Source organism: Gouania willdenowi, chromosome 19 (assembly GCF_900634775.1).
Source record: "Gouania willdenowi chromosome 19, fGouWil2.1, whole genome shotgun sequence".
NCBI classification, from domain to species: domain Eukaryota; kingdom Metazoa; phylum Chordata; class Actinopteri; order Blenniiformes; family Gobiesocidae; genus Gouania; species Gouania willdenowi.
This window is the reverse complement of record NC_041062.1, coordinates 2957744-2976011: the sequence shown is the minus strand read 5'-3', so window position 1 is coordinate 2976011 and position 18268 is coordinate 2957744. Positions and strand designations below refer to the sequence as shown.

Sequence of the window (18268 nt, the reverse complement as noted above, 5' to 3'; positions counted from 1 at the left end):
CTTTATTGTAATATTTCCCCACATTCTCATGTATAAAGTAAATGTTTACTGGTGAATTTTTCATAGCTCTCTAGAAATATAAATTCTGAATGTTAATTTTGTAATAGAATAAAAGTTAAGCAAATATAATTTATTTCAGTAAAATTCCTTGGACACTGAAGTTATGTACTGAAATGGAAAGTTTCTGGCATGCAAGCATTTGTAACGGCATGAAATGAATAAATGGAACAAAAAATGCCACTGAATTGTTGAACAAATAAAGCATTTATAGACATAAAGCAGAATGCAGTGTTTCCGCCTCTCACTGTGTATTTACGCACACAACGATACTCTGAAGTGTCAGATTTGTGTCTCGCAAAGCACTGGGACACGTAGCATCTGACAGCTGCAACGTGAAAAACTCATCCTAAGAACGTCATTATTTATGTGTGTATCTGCCCTACAAAGGCTACTTAACAGGGGGCGGCAGAACGCAGGAGGTGGTCTTGTTGAAATACTGACAGGGTCTCCAATTACAGAAGGACAGTTTTTTTAGACCAGATCCAAACGCCACTCACTTTGTTCTTCTTGTTGTTGTTGTTGAGTACACTAGTTGAAATCACTACTCTGTTATTCGGGCTGAAATTTGGTAGCTATAATCTATGAATGTGTATGCACAGAGCTCGATTTTCGATTTGGGGCCCCAAAAGAAAGAAAAAAAGAAAGTTGATTTCTCATTTATTTGCGAGTCAAATATTATGACGATTGGTGGTACCAAATCACTGGCACATACCAATATAGAAATGGGGCCCATGGACCCCAGGGGCCCCTATTTTCAAATGACTACTCCTCCTTTAGTTCTGATTAGATCGGAATACAGTTTGGTATGAACACTGAATGAATATGATGAGAAGCTCGGAGATCCTTTTTTTTTTTTTTAAATGGGGCCCAGGGGCCCACCCCACATTTCCGGTAATTTCCAAATTATTGGGAACATACTACATAGTCGTGTGATATATAATTTCAAAGGTAATACAACGTAGATTATGATTATGCCTTGCACAATTTGATTAGGGGCCCGAGGGTCCACCCCTCTGTTTTAGGCAATTTCCATTAAAGTCGTTTTTTCATTTATAAATGTAAAATATTGTGACAGTTGGTGGTACCGAATCATTTACATGTACCAATATCTGAATGGGGCCCATTACTCCATATGTGCCACGGGGCCCCATTTTTCAAATGACTATTCCTCCGTTAATGCTCGTTGAATGGGATTGTAATTTTACATGGATATTCTATGAGCGGATGTCAAGACATTTTTGAAGGAACATAGTCCTGTGATTTATTGTTTCAAAAGTAATTCAACGTAAATTGCAATTTCACGTCGCACAATTTAATTTGTTTTACTCGGTAGAACTGAGTCATTTCACTGAAGTCTCGGGAATGTGGTACGTACTATTCAGTGAGGAGAAGTTCCGCGGGCCCGGCTGTAGTTCACCTGAACTTGTATTACATTATTTTTTTGCAAAGCTGCATTGCTGTATACCATATGTATGCAGTCATGGTTTTAAATAGCAGCTTACATATAGGGAACATGAATCCACCAATGTCATGTGAAGAATATAAACTATACCATAACGTCAGCTGCTATGGATCTTTCATCCATCACCTTCTCCTTTTAACACCAAGCCGACAGGATTAACTGTGTGATCTATGAGGGAAACCATAAACATATGAGGGCACAGAAGCAGGAGCACATGCAAACTCTCCATTCTTATTGTATGAACTGAATTGTTTCTCCACAGTCTAATAACGACATGCATATTTAGTCTCAGTTCTGCTTTGCTTGTAATTGTTATATCTGTGTGTGATTACACTGTGATGGATACCATAAAGCAGGGGTGTCAAACTCATTTTAGTTCAAGGGCCAAATAGGGGCCAGTTTGATAACAAGTGGGCCGTAAATTTTAGGCAAAAAAACAAACAATTTCAACTATAATGTGCCCAAGTCTGCACTTTTCCAGGTGTAAATTAGACACAAAGTACAGGCATCAACAATATCAAAGCAATAAGTGACAGATCAACTGTACTTTGATTTATTTATTTATTACCAGATTATGTGGAATAATTTGAGATAAATTGCAGGTATTGGAAAAAACGGCGAGTTCTTTCAACAACAATTTACAACTGGTAATTTACACAATGATTCATGTTTTCTTTGTCATTTTCATTTTTTCCTGCGGGCCGAATCAGATGCTTTGAAGGGCCGGATTTGGCCCTCGGGCCTTGAATTTGACATATATGCCATAAGGGGTGTATACTGAGATATATAAGATGAGAAATGATAAAATGGTATAAATAATGGATGGATGGGTAAACTGGAAATTACCAATAAATGGATGAGCACTAATGTAAAAAAGATGGAACATCGTGATGATGATGATGATGATGACGATGATGATGATGATATTCTGGCCTGACAAGCAAAAGGTTACAATACGACAAACACAAAAGCAGAAACAATGAAAATCTTGATCTGATTGTGGTTTAGCCTGTCTGTCATAATGTGAAATTGCTGTTTAGTGTGTGTGTGTGTGTGTGTGTGTGTGTGTTGCTTTATGGTGAGATTGGTCCTCACTCAGTCAGTTGGTAACTAACCATAAGCTTTGTCTCCCTCCACTGACTAACACATCAAACAACAAGTCTAAGCTCTCCATTGACACTGGAAACAATTCTTTAACTGCTCCAAAAAAAAAACATCTTTGAAAAACATCAAATCAAACAAATTCAAGCTGAAATTCCTCCCTGATGTAGACTGGGTAATGTGTTAGAACTGAACAGACATCAGATCATTGGATGGAAATGAAAATAATCATAGACATAGACACCATAAATCAAAGTAAAAAAAAATCATCAGCAACTGAAAATGGTTGAATTAGGGTTGATTTTTTTTTTTTTTTTTTAATTAAAATAACACAATCCTAAACACCTGTATTCATATACTTTCACTATGTCAAATATAAATATAGTTCAACTAAGATGCAATAAAATAAATATATATCTGAGCACAAACATGATCAAAAACTTTGGGTTCGCCAGAAATTCTTGATACAATCCAAAAAAAAGTTGAGAACCACTGCACTAAATACTGTTACTTTCCACTAATTTATGAAATGAGATGCTTTAAAATATGTTATTACTTGTAGTTTTCTAAGCAAAATGTTGTAGTCGGACAAAGCGGGTACTTGGATTCAGAAATAAGAGAAACGGGGTACTTGAGCCAAAAAAGTTTGAGAACCACTGGTCAATGGTATGAAATCTTTAAACTCAAAATCAAATCAGTGCATCAGAGTAAGATCTGACAAAAGCTTTTATTCAGAGTGTGGGTGTCTAGCCTGTAGAGGTCTGTGCATCCTCCTCGAGACATGGCCTTTGTAGGTCTCTGACAGCACTTATCCTTCTTACACAAAGAAGCAGACACCGGTTCTCATGTGTGTCTATACTGGAATCATCTCCATAGTCTTGATGGGAAAACTGGGAGGCACAGCAAACCTCATGGTCACGGGGTACAACACCTCTGCTCTCCAAATGCAAAACTAGAGCATTCAAAGGGCACAAACCTCAGCCAAGTTTAGAAACCCATAGTCACCAAAAGTTGTTTTAGATACTGTATCTACGATACCTGCCAGATCATCTCCAAAATCGGACTAATTCTTTTTTCTGACATTGTGTATCAGCTCACCAAATTTAATTTAAATCTGTTTGGAATTTGAGATATCTTGTTAACAAACATCCATAGTAATAGACAAACGAAAGGACAGACAAACACAGGCAAAAACACACTATAATGTGTAAATATATATATATATTTATATGTTAAAGGAATGTGTATATTGAATTTAAATTATGGATGGAAAAAGTGAGCCATGTTCCTACTGGTGAGTAATTGATGAGAATTGGTAAAATACCAGTGGTGTTCCATTAAAACACGTCTTTATTTATGGACTATAATGTGATGTGAATGAACTACCACAGGGTGTCCTCAGAGAACCACCACTGGATGAATGGCTTCTTTAGAGAAAACAAGGATCTTCTTATTAATGAGGAAAAAAAGGAAAACATTTGAGTAAATCTGAAATGACAACAATAAATATCTATGACGTTTTGGGAAAAGAGGAATAATTTATTTCAGTTTTTGTAAAAAAAAAAAAAAAAAAAAAAAAAACAAAAAAAAAAACCTATTAATGGGTTTAAATTGTTCCATCTCCAATAGTTTTGTTAATTTTAAACACATGTAGTATTGAACAATTATATATTTCTTGAAATTAAACTGAACCACATTTGATAAGTGGTTTTTAAAGTTTATTGTAAAATGTGGGATAGTCTTCTGTTCTGTTTCAGATGGCTGGTTATTTCTGTTTTCTTTTGCTCGATTCTCCTTGAGCAACCTTGAGTTTCCTCCTGGTACTCCAGCTCCTTCTCACAGTCCAAAAAAAAGTCTATTTTTGGTTCATTAAAATGAATGAGAGTGCGTATGGGATTGTTTGTAGCCCTGCATGTGATGGACTGGCAACGTGTCTAGGGTGTGTTCCCTTCCAGTTCCAGAGGAAAAGAATGTATGATTGGGAAAAACAACTTGAATGTTAAACCCTGCTTCTCTAGTAAAATATAACATGTGCACGTTGATGATGGACTGACCAAACAAACAAAATATAGACATATTTGCTTTTCAAATAACAATCAAAGGCTTTGTGAAAACATTTCCTGTTGTTTCTGTTTTCTGTAAATAAGTGTTTTTACTTGTAACAAATCAAATGGAAATTCTATTAATATATAAATTATAAACACTTGAAATACAGAATAATACTATAATATGGTAATAATATCATTTTAGACTCCAGACAGTGAAGTAATTAGTCGGTTTTCAAGGTTGGGGACAATTACATTTTAAAATTACAATTACATCTTCAATTATCCATGTTCAATTACAATTAAGTTGACCGGCATTTTTTCCCCAATTACGTGGAACTAGATGTAATTGTATTGGATGCAGGTGCTGGTCCAGCATTAGTATTAGCTTAGCATTAACTAGCATTAGTGTTAGTGTCCAATCCTTTCACAGGCCGGATCCTTTCTAGCATTAGCTAACATTAGCATGTACCTAGCATTAGCATGTGTCACTACCTAATCTTTTCACATGCTGGACCCTTTCTAGCATTAGCTAACATTAGCATGTACCTAGCATTAGCATGCGTCACTACCTAATCTTTTCACGGGCTGGACCCTTTCTAGCATTAGCTAACAGTAGCATTAGCTAACAGTAGCATTAGCTAACAGTAGCATGTACCTAGCATTAGCATGCGTCACTACCTAATCTTTTCACGGGCTGGACCCTTTCTAGCATTAGCTAACAGTAGCATGTACCTAGCATTAGTATGTGTCACTACCAAATCTTTTCACGGGCTGGATCCTTTCTAGCATTAGCTAACATTAGCATGTACCTAGCATTAGCATGCGTCACTACCTAATCTTTTCACGGGCTGGACCTTTTCTAGCATTAGCTAACAGTAGCATGTACCTAGCACTAGCATGTACCTAGCATTAGCATGCGTCACTACCTAATCTTTTCACGGGCTGGATCCTTTCTAGCATTAGCTAACATTAGCATGTACCTAGCATTAGTATGTGTCACTACCTAATCTTTTCACGGGCTGGATCCTTTCTAGCATTAGCTAACATTAGCATGTACCTAGCATTAGTATGTGTCACTACCTAATCCTTTCACGGAGCGGATCCTTTTGAACGCATGCGTGAAATGCGTCTTCATCCTGTCGGCCTATTTTACGGCAGTTCGTGTACCATTTAAAACTTTGAAACTCTGCTATTTAAAAATAATTAGAAATGTCTGTTTTGAGCGATTTCCGATTTATTACGTTATTTTGTTTTATTTTCTGTTTGGTTTTTGATTGTCAATGTTTTGTATTGTGTTTTTATTCGTTTTTTTAATTTTTTTTATTAGCAATTAAAAACACCACAAAACAGTCACATATTTACATGTGTACTATCAAAATATTTAGCAAACGTTGTATTATCGGTTTACATTCAAATATCACGTCCCAGCAGCTCTGGCATAAGGATTGAAGGAAGTGACGCATGAAAGGATCTGGTAGTGACAACACGTACCTAGCATTAGCATGTACCTAGCATTAGCATGTACCTAGCATTAGCTTCCTGTATCCTCACTAATGATTATTTTCCCTCTGAAAGTTGATTACAATTAATCACAGTCACTGAGCGTTAATGAATAAGCCCATAAGACTGAACCTTCCTCTTGTGTTAGCTTTCTGTTAGCATCTCTTATGTTAACAGGTCAGTTTTGACCCATGTCTTAAATCAGCTGTAAAATACACTAAACAAAAAATATATAATCTATCATCCAATTTACTACTTTGTTCGGTTTTCTTCTCCAGGTTACTATTGGTATTAATATTTTTGGTGTGGGCGTCTGAGCCTTTTTTTCTGTCAGCGTACCCCTCCATTTTATTTTATTTTTTAATGATAAAATGATCCTCAAGGTAAACTTGATATGAAACATATTATATTTATTGTTAACTGCTTATGCATAAGCCATAGAACTGTCACATGGTTTCCCAGTTTTGCATTTAATTACATTGTAAATGACAGCTTTTACAGAATTTCCATGCTAATTGTAAATTAACTGAACTCGATACCATTACAATCGTATTTATGCATAATTGTAATTTAATTGCCTGGTCAGTTTAGTGTAAATCACCAAACAAAGCAGATAAACCCTCTAGTCTAGGGCTTAAACTTTACGAGTCCATGATAAAGTTCCAAAATAAAGAGGAAAACATTTGGATAAAATGTGTGCCGCATTCATTCATTTTCACAGTTCAACAAAAGACTCACAGAGACTTCAATTATTTATGTGGAACTCAATGCAGTAAATATATGAGTTGTGCGCTCACCAAACTCCCCTCACCACCTGCAATATATATACACACTGCAAAGCCAATAAAAGCCCAGTCATCATGTTAGCAGATGTTACAGGATTTCAGCTTCTGTGCGGAAAATGAAAAGCAAATTACAAATTACATCTGTCTCTGAAGTGGGCTACGTGTTAAAGTCCCCAGATATTTATAGCCATCCTAAGATCCAATTCTCTTATCAGATCATTGAGCCGCTTTGGGAGCAGACTCTAAACTTCTCAAATTTATTGTGCAATATCACAAGGTCTCAAAACATCCGAGAAGCACTTTTTCTTGAAGATGTAGCAAAAAAAAAAAAAAAAAAAAAGAGAGAAATCCCATTTGTAATCTAATCCCATTTGTAATCTAATTTCATTAAATTTATGACCAACTATGAACTGAAGCTGTCGTTAATAAGAATGTAGAGACTGCAGGAGCAGGAAACATACATCTCACTGAGAGGAAAGGATGGAGATAAAAAGTCAACTCAAGTTGTTTGCTTTTATTAGACAAGAAGAAAACATATGGATATGAGAGGACTAATGTAAGAATACTCAGTATGCACAGCAATAATAATAATAATACCAAATTACAGCTGTTCAAATGATTTACTACAATAACAAATCATGGTGGTACAATGCCTTTTTTTTAAATTATATTCTATGCAAATGTGCATTAAGATCTGCTTAATATGCAAGTCATTCCCATTTGCTAAGGTTTTTCTCCTTCAGTGAGCATACATTACAGTGGGTTCCTTTCAAAGTCCACTGGAGCAGACATAGGAAACTCGTGGCCCAGGGTCCACATGCGGCCCTCGGACAAATTTTTTGTGCAGCCCCAAAAACAAAACAAAAAACATGCAAAATTACACAAAAACAGTAAAAATACTCAAAATTAATCCAAAACATACCAAATTACAGAAAAGTACATGGAATGACCATGAATACAGAAAAAAAAACTACTCCAGAAACAAACACGATGATTGAAAAATGAAGAACTGAAATATATTTTAAAATTAACAACAAAAGTACACAAAAAGACTCGTAAACCACAACACAATAAATATATGCAGAATGACAGAAACACATTAAAGTACCTTTCCTGTATATTAATGCTGATAATGTGGCCTTAATCATTGCACAAATAAACACAAAAAAACAATTGAAATTATACAAAATAAAATAAAAATAATGACAACCTTCTACCTATTTATGTGGATAACTTGGTTTAGAGTAAAACATGTATTTATTTAATACAATTTTGACTTTTTGATTGGAAGTAGGTTTAAATAAATGTATTTGTAGCATATTTCATACACAAGCTCTTGTGTGGCCCTTGAATTCAAAGTCACTGATGGAGTAATAACATTCCAATGCTGTTTGCTTTGTGTTAAATATTGTGCTTGATAAAGAAATGAAATAAATTCCTCTTATAATCTATTTTTTTTTCTATACCAGCTCATCATGATTGGCGTGCCAGAGCTCATCCCAGTTGTTGTTAGATCTGACTGTGGGTAATACTCAGAGTCCGGATGTCCATGCGGGCATTTTTTCATGTTTCAGATGTTTCTCGCCTCCAGCAGCTGAATCTGATGAATGTGTTGTCACAAAGCTCTGCAAAAGGCCTGATAAGGAGCCACAATCAGGAGTGTTGAAGCACAGAGACATCTCTGACTTACAGGACTGCAGCCGGTGAGAAATGAAGCTGAAAAAACCCTGACCTAGACACACAGAGGTACTGAATACCTGGCACACACACACACACATTGTCAGTGTTTACCTCAGGACTGGGGAAAGATTTACCAGTGTTTCTCAAATGGGGGTGCGTGTTCCCCTCGGGGTATGCAATGGCACTGCAGGGGGTACTAGAGACAGAGAAATTAAGAAATGAAAGCATTAAAAATATGGGGTTTTATCGTGTTTATTTTAGTTGAAAATGATAATCGCACTAAATATTACCAGCAACTGACAAAACACACAAAATAAGAAAAAAAAAATCCTGAATAATAAAAACGGACACACAACATAATAAATTCACTGAACAAAGACACACTTAAATGAGAGAAAAATACACAAGATCACGACAAAAAAAACCCCCACAAAAATAACAGAGAATCATAAAAAACATTAAAAAAAAAAAACACACAGAATTATTTAAATAATGCCAACAATATACAAAAACAACAACAAAAACACACAAAATAAGATCAAATATATACTGAATAATAAAAAGAACCGACAACAACAAAATGACAAAAAACACACAAAATAATGATCTTGTTTAGCACATGAACTCAAAATACAAAGGTCAATCTTGGTCCCACACCAGGCAGGAGATGACGTTAAATGAAAACTATATAAATAAATCTATTCATGAGGCACTAAATACAGTTTCAGTCACTTATTTACAAAATGAGATTCTTCAAAATGTGCGTCATCACTCGTTCATTCCATCCTAACACTCTATAGTAGCTTGTTCTACAAAATGTTCTAGTCGGACAAAGGGGGGTACTTGGATTCAGGGAGTTTGAGAACCACTGCTCTAGACCAACCAGAAAAAACATACATGTTTACACATGAGATTCAGAAAGATAGAAACCTGGATTCAAACCCGTAACCATCTACTTCAATAGTTGTTATTCTCCATCCTTGACAGCTCATGCACTCTCTCAGTGGCACGCTTTGCTTTGCCATAACATTTTCTAGTGATTATAAATGACTCACTTCGGTTGAGATGTGTGTTCTTTACGGTTCACGTCTTCTACGACTATGTCACAAACACAACTACATCAAGATTTTATCACTGCTCTTATACCTACTTTTGATCTTTGTATAAGTTAAAAAAGATCAATAGAAATACTTTTTTAATCTTTGTATGTCAAATGTTAATATAATACCTAAGGATTGTTGTCTTGACCAACACTATTTATGTTCATAACACTGTTTTTTAGTTCAGGGGCCAAATACAGAGCAAGTTTGCACTTATATGTATACATAAAATACAAAACATGTAAGGAAAAATAATAGATAAATAATAGATATCAGTCCCAACAGGATCTTCACATTAGATTTCCTAGACTTGTGACCAATTTCTTGCAAGGAATATGTTCTGTAATAATTCCAGGAAAATGTAAAGATTATGTAAGAATTTATAGTTTATTTTTCCACAGTTTAACGTTAGAAAAAGCTGCCATCATGCAACATTCGCAAGGAAACCAGGGAACAGGAACCCAAAAAGTGGTAGCACACAAGGAGAGTAACATTGATAATGAACCAACAGGATTCTGTGTCCAAAAACTCAGCTTAAATAGTGCAGGAGGGTTAGGGTTAGCCCCTCTCAGTAATGTTTGGTTGGACGTTGATACTTTTACCAAAGGTGAACTAATGCCTTGCATGTAAGCTGAGTCACCAAACATGTCAATGTGTCTGCCATTGTAAAGCAACCTGGAACTAATGGAGTGCTAATGAAAATGTCAAATAGTTCAGTCCTTGCACAGGTTCAATCAATAACTCTGTGGTCCAGATACTTGGTTCTATATCATTGATGAACAGGCGTTAATGTGAACACCTGAGCAGTTTTTCCCTAACCCTAACCCTTTTTAACAGCAAAGCATATTTCAGTCACATGACCATCATTGGATTTCCATAACAGGAACACTGAGCCAGACCTCGGCATTCTCAAAAAAAGACTTGACTTTTACTTAAATTTAGCTTTAAATAGAATTATAAACATGTGTGCATTACAAAGTATCTCCATCTTTTTAGATAATTCAAATAATAAAATCATGTTTTTGGCGTCCATATGTACGGTGGCCGTAAAAGCTCACAACACAACACAGAATTACAAAGACCACAACGCAACACAAATACAAACCGCACAACACAACACAAAAGCAGTGCGGTAAAAATCCACAAAGAAGAGTAACATTAACGTTGGCACGTAAAAAAATTCCAACAAGAAAAGTTACGTTAACGGAGGTACATAAAAAAATCCACGAAGAAGAGTGACGTTAACGTTGGTACGTAAAAACAAAATCCACAAAGAAGAATGACGTTAACGTTGGTAGATGAACAAAATCCACGAAGAAAAGCGGCGTTAACGTTGGTACGTAAAATAATCCACGAAGAAGAATGTCGTTAACAGAGGTACATAAAAAAATCCCCAAAGAAGAGTGACATTAATATTGTTACGTAAAAAAATCCACGAAGAAGAGTGACGATAACGTTTGTACATAATAAAATCCATGACGAAGAGTGGCGATAATGAAGGTACGTAAAAAAATCCACGAAGAGTGGCGTTAACGGAGGTACATAAAAAGATCCTTGAAGAAGAGTGACGTTAACATTTAAACATTAAATAAATCCACGTAGAAGAGTGACGTTAACATTTAAACATTAAATAAATCCACGTAGAAGAGTGACGTTAACGTTGCTGTCAGAGCCTGATCCTTTCACGGGTCCGATCCTCTCCGTCACTCTTCTTCGTTTATTTTTACCGCACTTCTTTTGTGTTGTGTTGCGTTGCGTTGTGAGCTTTTACGGCCACCGTACATATGAGCTTTCAGATTACTGACACCTTTATTTGAATATCGGTGCCAGCTTTACATGCAGTGCATTACTGCTGCTGTGACTCCTATTTGTCTCAGCCAGGGGGGGCAACACATGGCAGAGCCGTTGGGTTCATGTACTTGTACATTCATATCCATAAATGTATAAAACACTTGGACAGAATGTGAAAAAAAGGAAATTTGCTCAGGTATAATTGATCAAACCTCAAACCTCTTCAGGTATTTGACCTCAAACAAGCTCAGCATGTAATTAAGCTACACTTGTGCATGCACAATCTAATAGAAATGCTATCCCAATTTGGTTTTGGTTTGTTTTTGATAAATTCTGTTTCTAAAAAATCGAACTTTTAACCTGACAAAACCCCACAGACTAAAATGTGATATAAGAACTGAGTGCTGTTAATTCCTCTCTCAATTTTGGCTCATAATCATAAATAAAAGACCTAAATAGTGCTTAGCAAACTAAAAAAAGCTTCCTAATCAAAAACTGGAACCTAAAAGACAAGACCGGCCATTTGGAAGAACTGTGTTGTGTCATTTACACGACTATTTATCCGGTTTTCATTACAGCACTAAACAAATGTACACCAGTGGATCCCATATTGGCAGACGCAATGGAACAACAGGTGGAGCACCAGATAAAGCTGGGTTGAAGTTAGGTTATAACTGTGACCTGGGGTGAAGGGAGCGATAACTCCATAAATGACTGAAGAACGTGTAATTGATCTGCACCAGGGGCTTGAACACAACATCTTCTTGCTTTCAGAAGACGATTCCAATGAGCCTTAATTATGCACCAAATGTCACTAACATTATGGTTTTATTTTACTTTTTTTTTTTTTTTTTACAAGCTTAAATTAAACCCAGTATTTCATAAATAAACTTCATATTTGCATAATTTATTTGTTTTAAAATTAAATAATTTCAAATAATCTATTAAGGTTTTATTTTACATTGTCAAATGATTTTTAAGCTTTTTTTTTTTACTAACTTAAATTAAATCCAGTACTTCAAAAATAAACTTTATTTTTGCGTAATTTATTTGTTTTAAAATTAAGAAATTTAAAATAATCTATTCACTTAAAATTAAGCAAAATAAATAATTAATAATAATAATAATAATAATAATAATAATAATAATAATAATAATAATAATAATAATAATAATACATTTTGATCAATGATGAATTTGAGATTTCTGTGGTTTGAGAAAAAACTGGAGTAAAATAGATTAAAATCTGTTGTGGGTTTTTAATTTTGATTTAAAAGTCTCAATATTCTCTATAACCCTGAGGTTTCCTGACTGAAAAGCTGCCTCACCGTAGGTTTTTATATTTACCTTTGGAATGATTTAAAGGCCTTAAAGTTCCAGAGTAGCTCAGGGTTTGTGTGGGTTCAATGATATGATACTAACATGAGCATTTTTAGCAAATCTGCAAAAATGATCTCTTTTTAAATTATTTGTGTTAACATTTACTACCAGTTTGCACAAATTATTTGCAAACACTTGTTGATCCTTTAATAGGAGTGTATGTGGTAATAATTAAAAGCTTAGACCAGGTATAGGCAACTGGCGGCCCGGGGTCCGCATGCGGCCCTCAGTCTAATTTTGTGCGGCCCCCAAAACAAAATTGTAATTCAGGAAGTTGGATGTTATATGAAGCCCAACATAACACACAAACTCCAGAAACACAGAAAATGACCGCAAAATGTCATCAAAAGTACACAAAATGATAGCAAAGACACACTTAACAACCACTTAAACACAGAAAACAACAACATATACAAAGGGAAGTCAAAGACACACAAAATGCAAATTAAATTACACAAAATGCAAACAAAATGCACATAAAAATACACAAAAATACAACAATAACAAAAAAATATATAAAAAAACACACATAATGACTCAAAACACACAAAAATGGGAACAAAAACGTGCCATTATGACAAGAAAATCGACAAAATGAATACAAACACAAAAGCTTTTGTTCTTTCCTGTGTTAACGCTCAGATTGATCATTATTCTAAATGCTCACATAAATGTTGATAATGTGGCCCTCGGTCAGACAATCATATTTTTGTGGACCCTGCTCGGATAGAAGTTGCCCAACTCTGGCTTAGACGCAGTGTTTAAAAGTGGGGTCTGTTGATTTTGTTGATGATGATGATGATGAGGATAATCTTACTCAGCTCATTAATATCATCTTAATGCAAACCCCTCAGACCTGGTGTAACCCCTACAGCCTATATATCTTCTCCCCCTCTCCCACATGAACCCACTCTCACTCTGAGTGCTTCTTCTCCTGTTGAAGCCCTCAAGGGTGTCATCAGTCTCTCCAGAACTCTTTTGCTCACAGGAGGGTTTTGGGTGACGGGAATGCCAGGAGAGCTTTGAATAACAAGACGGAGAGGGAGAGAAATAAAAAGGAATAAGCCTCAGTAGTCCTCAGTCTTCCAGCAGCAAAGAGAAGACACAGGAATAACCATGCCTGAGCCCGTTCCTGCAGGTATGCACATACTATACTATTATACTACAGTATAATCCATTATAATTAGTCGAGACACTGTGAATCAGAGGCACATGCAGATTTATCAATAGAATCAGAAAAATAGAACGTTAAGGTTTGTATTATTTTTTTTTTTTTTGATATTTTTTTAACATTGAGTGCTCAAAGATTATGATATATTACAGAAAATCAAAAGGTTTTAAGCAAATATGGAACAAAGTCAAATACCTAAATGTTTTTTTAGACTAATTTGCCGTATTTCTGCAACATCCATAACAGATGATAATTACAAATGTAATAAATCTAAAATAATTTAACCTTTGCTAATTTTTTTTATCAGACCTTATGTTAATGCATTTATCAGTTTAAGCTTATTTAAAACCCCTCCCCCAGGCAGAGTTGGTTTGACTTATTTTAGTGTACCATTGGGAGCCAAACTGAACATATCATATTTCCTGTCTGACTGCTGTAACTAATAGGATTGCATGTTTTACAGTTGGTTGTTCTTATTTGGATGCTAGAAGTACGTCAACTACTTTAAAGACGTTTAATCTATTAACAAAACCAGGGTTGGGGATGTAATTATAATTGTAATTGTATTTGAAAAAATCTGTTGCTGTTGTAATCATAGTCAATTTGTAATTGAGTTCAAATAAATTACTTTGTATTTGTAATTGTCATGGAAAAAGGTATGAAAATCGAAAAAAAAAAAAATGGAGATAAGATAAGGCTATCATAAGAACTTAAAAATGAAGTTCTTATTTAGCTTTGAGCACATTTAAACTGGGCTGAAAATCCAGATTATGAAAGGAGGCGGGGCAAAAAAAATGGAAAACATTTGGAATTTCTTTTCTGAGAAAACCCCATAAAAATGTTTCATATGGTTTTTTTTATTTCAGGCTCAGTAATTGTGCCTAAATAAATATGAACGTTAGTAATTGAGAACATAATTGTAATTGAATTTCAGGGGAAAAATAATAATTTTAATTTTAATTGTATTTGGAAAAAATGCCGGTCACCATAATCAATTGAAGACGTAATTATAATTAAAAAAATGATTGACTCCAACCCTAAACACAATCTTAAAATGTTGCATGTAATTTTATGTACATTTAATTCAATTGAACACGTCATTGATAAAAGGCTAAAACTGCAGATTTAAAGATTTTAAACATGTTTTTGTGCCTGTCGTGAATGTCACCTGATAATATCTTGGCCGTCTTACATTACAACATCATGACATCATAAATTCATGACATCAATGCAGACGGTGGCGTCTCGTTTGCTAATTTGGAAAGACTCTGAGGTCAGCTGTTGAAAAGCAGCTGTAGTCGCCATGTACGTGCTGCAGCTATGTGTGCTGTAAAGAGTAACGGCTTATGTTACTGGCTCACCACACATGACATTTTCACTGTTAAAAGTTGGGGGTTTTGAAGATAATCGGTGATTTTCTTTGATTGGAATGTCTTGAGTTGGGTTTTCTTCCTGTGAGAAAAGGAAGAGCCATTTCACCTGGCCTCCATCTTCTTCTTCTTTATCCCAGACTAAATCACCATGATCCCCTAAAGATATTGAAACTAATCACATTATGCACACTTACAGCAGACATGGCTGTGCAGGCAGTTGTATTTTTCAGAGTTGAGCCTTTAAAGCCCCTTCATCCACTCACCCCACTGACCAAGTTATGACACCAGGCTTTGCAGGAGATGTTAGCACTTTGTAACTCTTCTTGACAGTGTTGGAATTTTACTCCAAGCACCTTCTGATGTTCACAATCCTATCCTTTTTATTTATACCCCAGACATTTAATCTACCACTGCTTTTACTTACCATATACAGCCAAAACCCTTTACACGGGTAATAGAGCTACACTGTAAACCCGTTCAAAGTAATTCATTTATATTCAAAGTTATAGAAAATGTTCTACAAACTTAATTATGTCAAGTTGGTGTAACATGTTCTTCCTTTTTGAGTTACATAGAATCTAATATTTTTAGAGTAAATGGAAATATATTTGTTGATAAGTAAGCATAACGTAAAAACACAACTTAAGTACAACTTAACAGAATTAAAAGTATTGTGGATAATGTTATTTTGGATTCAAATTCCGGGTGGATCATCAAGACTTTTGGTCGTCCTAATTGTCAATCATTCTGGTGATGTGTGTTTACGTAAAGGCCGTCGTGCGTGCTCGTCCCTAGCTAGTTTTCGCTTGCTGCGCATGTGCACTTTTCACTTACTGGTGGCGAGTCTGACATAGTGGGAAAAGTGCAAATCTTCTTTTAGAAAGAAAGCTTGTATGAGCGTGCACGCTCTCTAGCACACGGTGAATAGGCGCTGGGAGAAGGTAGAGTGTTGCGCATGGGCATTTTTTCAAAAAGTGGAGAAGGTGTTTCTTTTCTAAACTTTGAGAAAATCCTCCTCTGTACCTTTAAGTGTTATTTCTGTTGTTTCAAATAGGGATTATTTCAAAATAAACTTAATTCATATCACACTTTAATTTAACTGTACAAGTAACCAGTCAGTCAACATTTTAAGTTCTGGAGAACTTAGACTTTTAAGTTAATCAACTTAAGAAAAATGAGGTAATCGACTGACTCAATTTTTTTTTAGTTCTGGTATTTTATTCGCGTTTACAGTGTACCGTACTATTCCAGCACTTTCTCAGAATCTGTTCCTGAAATATAAGCTGCAAAGCTTTGACCATGAATAACAGATTTGTTTTAAGTTTTTATTTTTCCTTCATATTCAATTCATTTCAATTCAACTTTATTCATATAGCGCAAATTACAACAATAGTCATCTCGAAGCACTATTGAAACATAAAATACTTTAAAAAATAAAACAAAAAAAACAAATGGACATGATGGACATGCATCAGCTACAGCGGGGAGAAACAACTCCCTTTTAACAGGAAGATTTATAAATTATGTGACTTTTCAACCAAAAAAAGGAAATACTGTAGTTCATATTCGACCCCAGTTTGTAAAAGCTTGGGGTTTTTTTCCGCACCCAACATAGGACAACATCAAAAGAATAATTTTCCATGGCAGCCCCCCCCCCCGATATCAACTAACATCTAAAAATACCCTCCCCTTTCCCACTTTGTTTATTCCCCTTATACAGTATGTTCGTCGAGTGTCACACATCGTATCAGGTTCTGCTGTAACACTTTCCCTGTCCCACCTCAGATGAATCTTTATGTAATCTATCACTTCCTCGTAGTCAGAGAAGTCTACATTTCAATCCGACACAACCAGAGGATAGATAAGTAGCTGTGGTTTATGGCCATTACATTTCATCTCTCTGTCAGGATAAAACGCTAGTTGAAGCACTGCAGTTTAGTGACGTTTCTCCATGAGTTAGTTTAGACCAGTGTATGTGTATCCCTATGTCAGAGGTAGGCAACTTTCATCACAGCGGGGCCAAAAAAAATGTGTTTGTTGGATCAGAGGGTCACATGATCAACATTCATGTCAGCATTTAGAATAATGAGCGATCTGAGCATTAATACAGGAAAGAACAGAGTTTTTATAGTAATTTTACGTGTTTTTCTGTCACTCTGTGTGTGTCTGTTATGTATGTTTTTTGGAGTCATATTGTGTATTTGTGTTGTCAATTTGCATTTTTTGGGGTAATTTTTTATGTATTTCTGTTGTTGTTTTGCTTGTTTGTTAATACTGTGGGTTTGCGGAGTAATGTTTTGTGTTTTTCTTGTTGTTTTGTGTACTTTTCTTGTCATTTTTGGCAATTTTATATATTTTTGAGTATTACTGTATTTTCTGTGTTTTTCTCTTGTCTTTTACTGTATTTTCCTGCAATGTTGTAATTCTTTAATGTATTCTTGCTTTTGTTTTGTGTATCTTTCTGTATTTTTATTTTTTGTATAATTTTTTCATCTCATAAATTCAACCCCCAAATCCTTAAACAACTGTATTTCCATTCGTTCACAGTCGTGAGAAATTCTTAATATAAAAATGAGGTCACGATCCAAAAAAGGTTGTGAACCACTGCACTAAATACTGTTTCTTTCCACTTATTTACAAAATGAGATCATTTAAAATGTGTTTTATCACTCGGTGTTGTAGTCAGACAAAAGGGGGTACTTGGATTCAGAAATAAGAGAAAGGGGGAACTTGAGCCAAAAAAAAAGTTTGAGAACCACTGGTTTAGACTGAGAATCAGTTATGTACTGTTACTAATAGTTATTGTCAAGTGCAATG

General features: G+C 35.2%; 1 protein-coding gene across 5 annotated transcripts in view; it reads left to right on the top strand.

Moving 5' to 3' along the window:
- The first annotated feature begins 13807 nt into the window (after window positions 1–13807).
- The window catches only part of LOC114481056 (myosin-binding protein C, fast-type-like), a 31044-nt gene continuing 26583 nt past the window's right edge, over window positions 13808–18268 (top strand). For all 5 annotated transcript variants that reach the window (XM_028475396.1, XM_028475395.1, XM_028475394.1 and 2 more), the window contains exon 1: window positions 13808–14045. In XM_028475396.1, coding sequence (XP_028331197.1) covers window positions 14024–14045 — 22 coding nt within the window. In that variant the 5' untranslated portion in view covers window positions 13808–14023. The remainder of the gene's footprint in view (window positions 14046–18268) is intronic.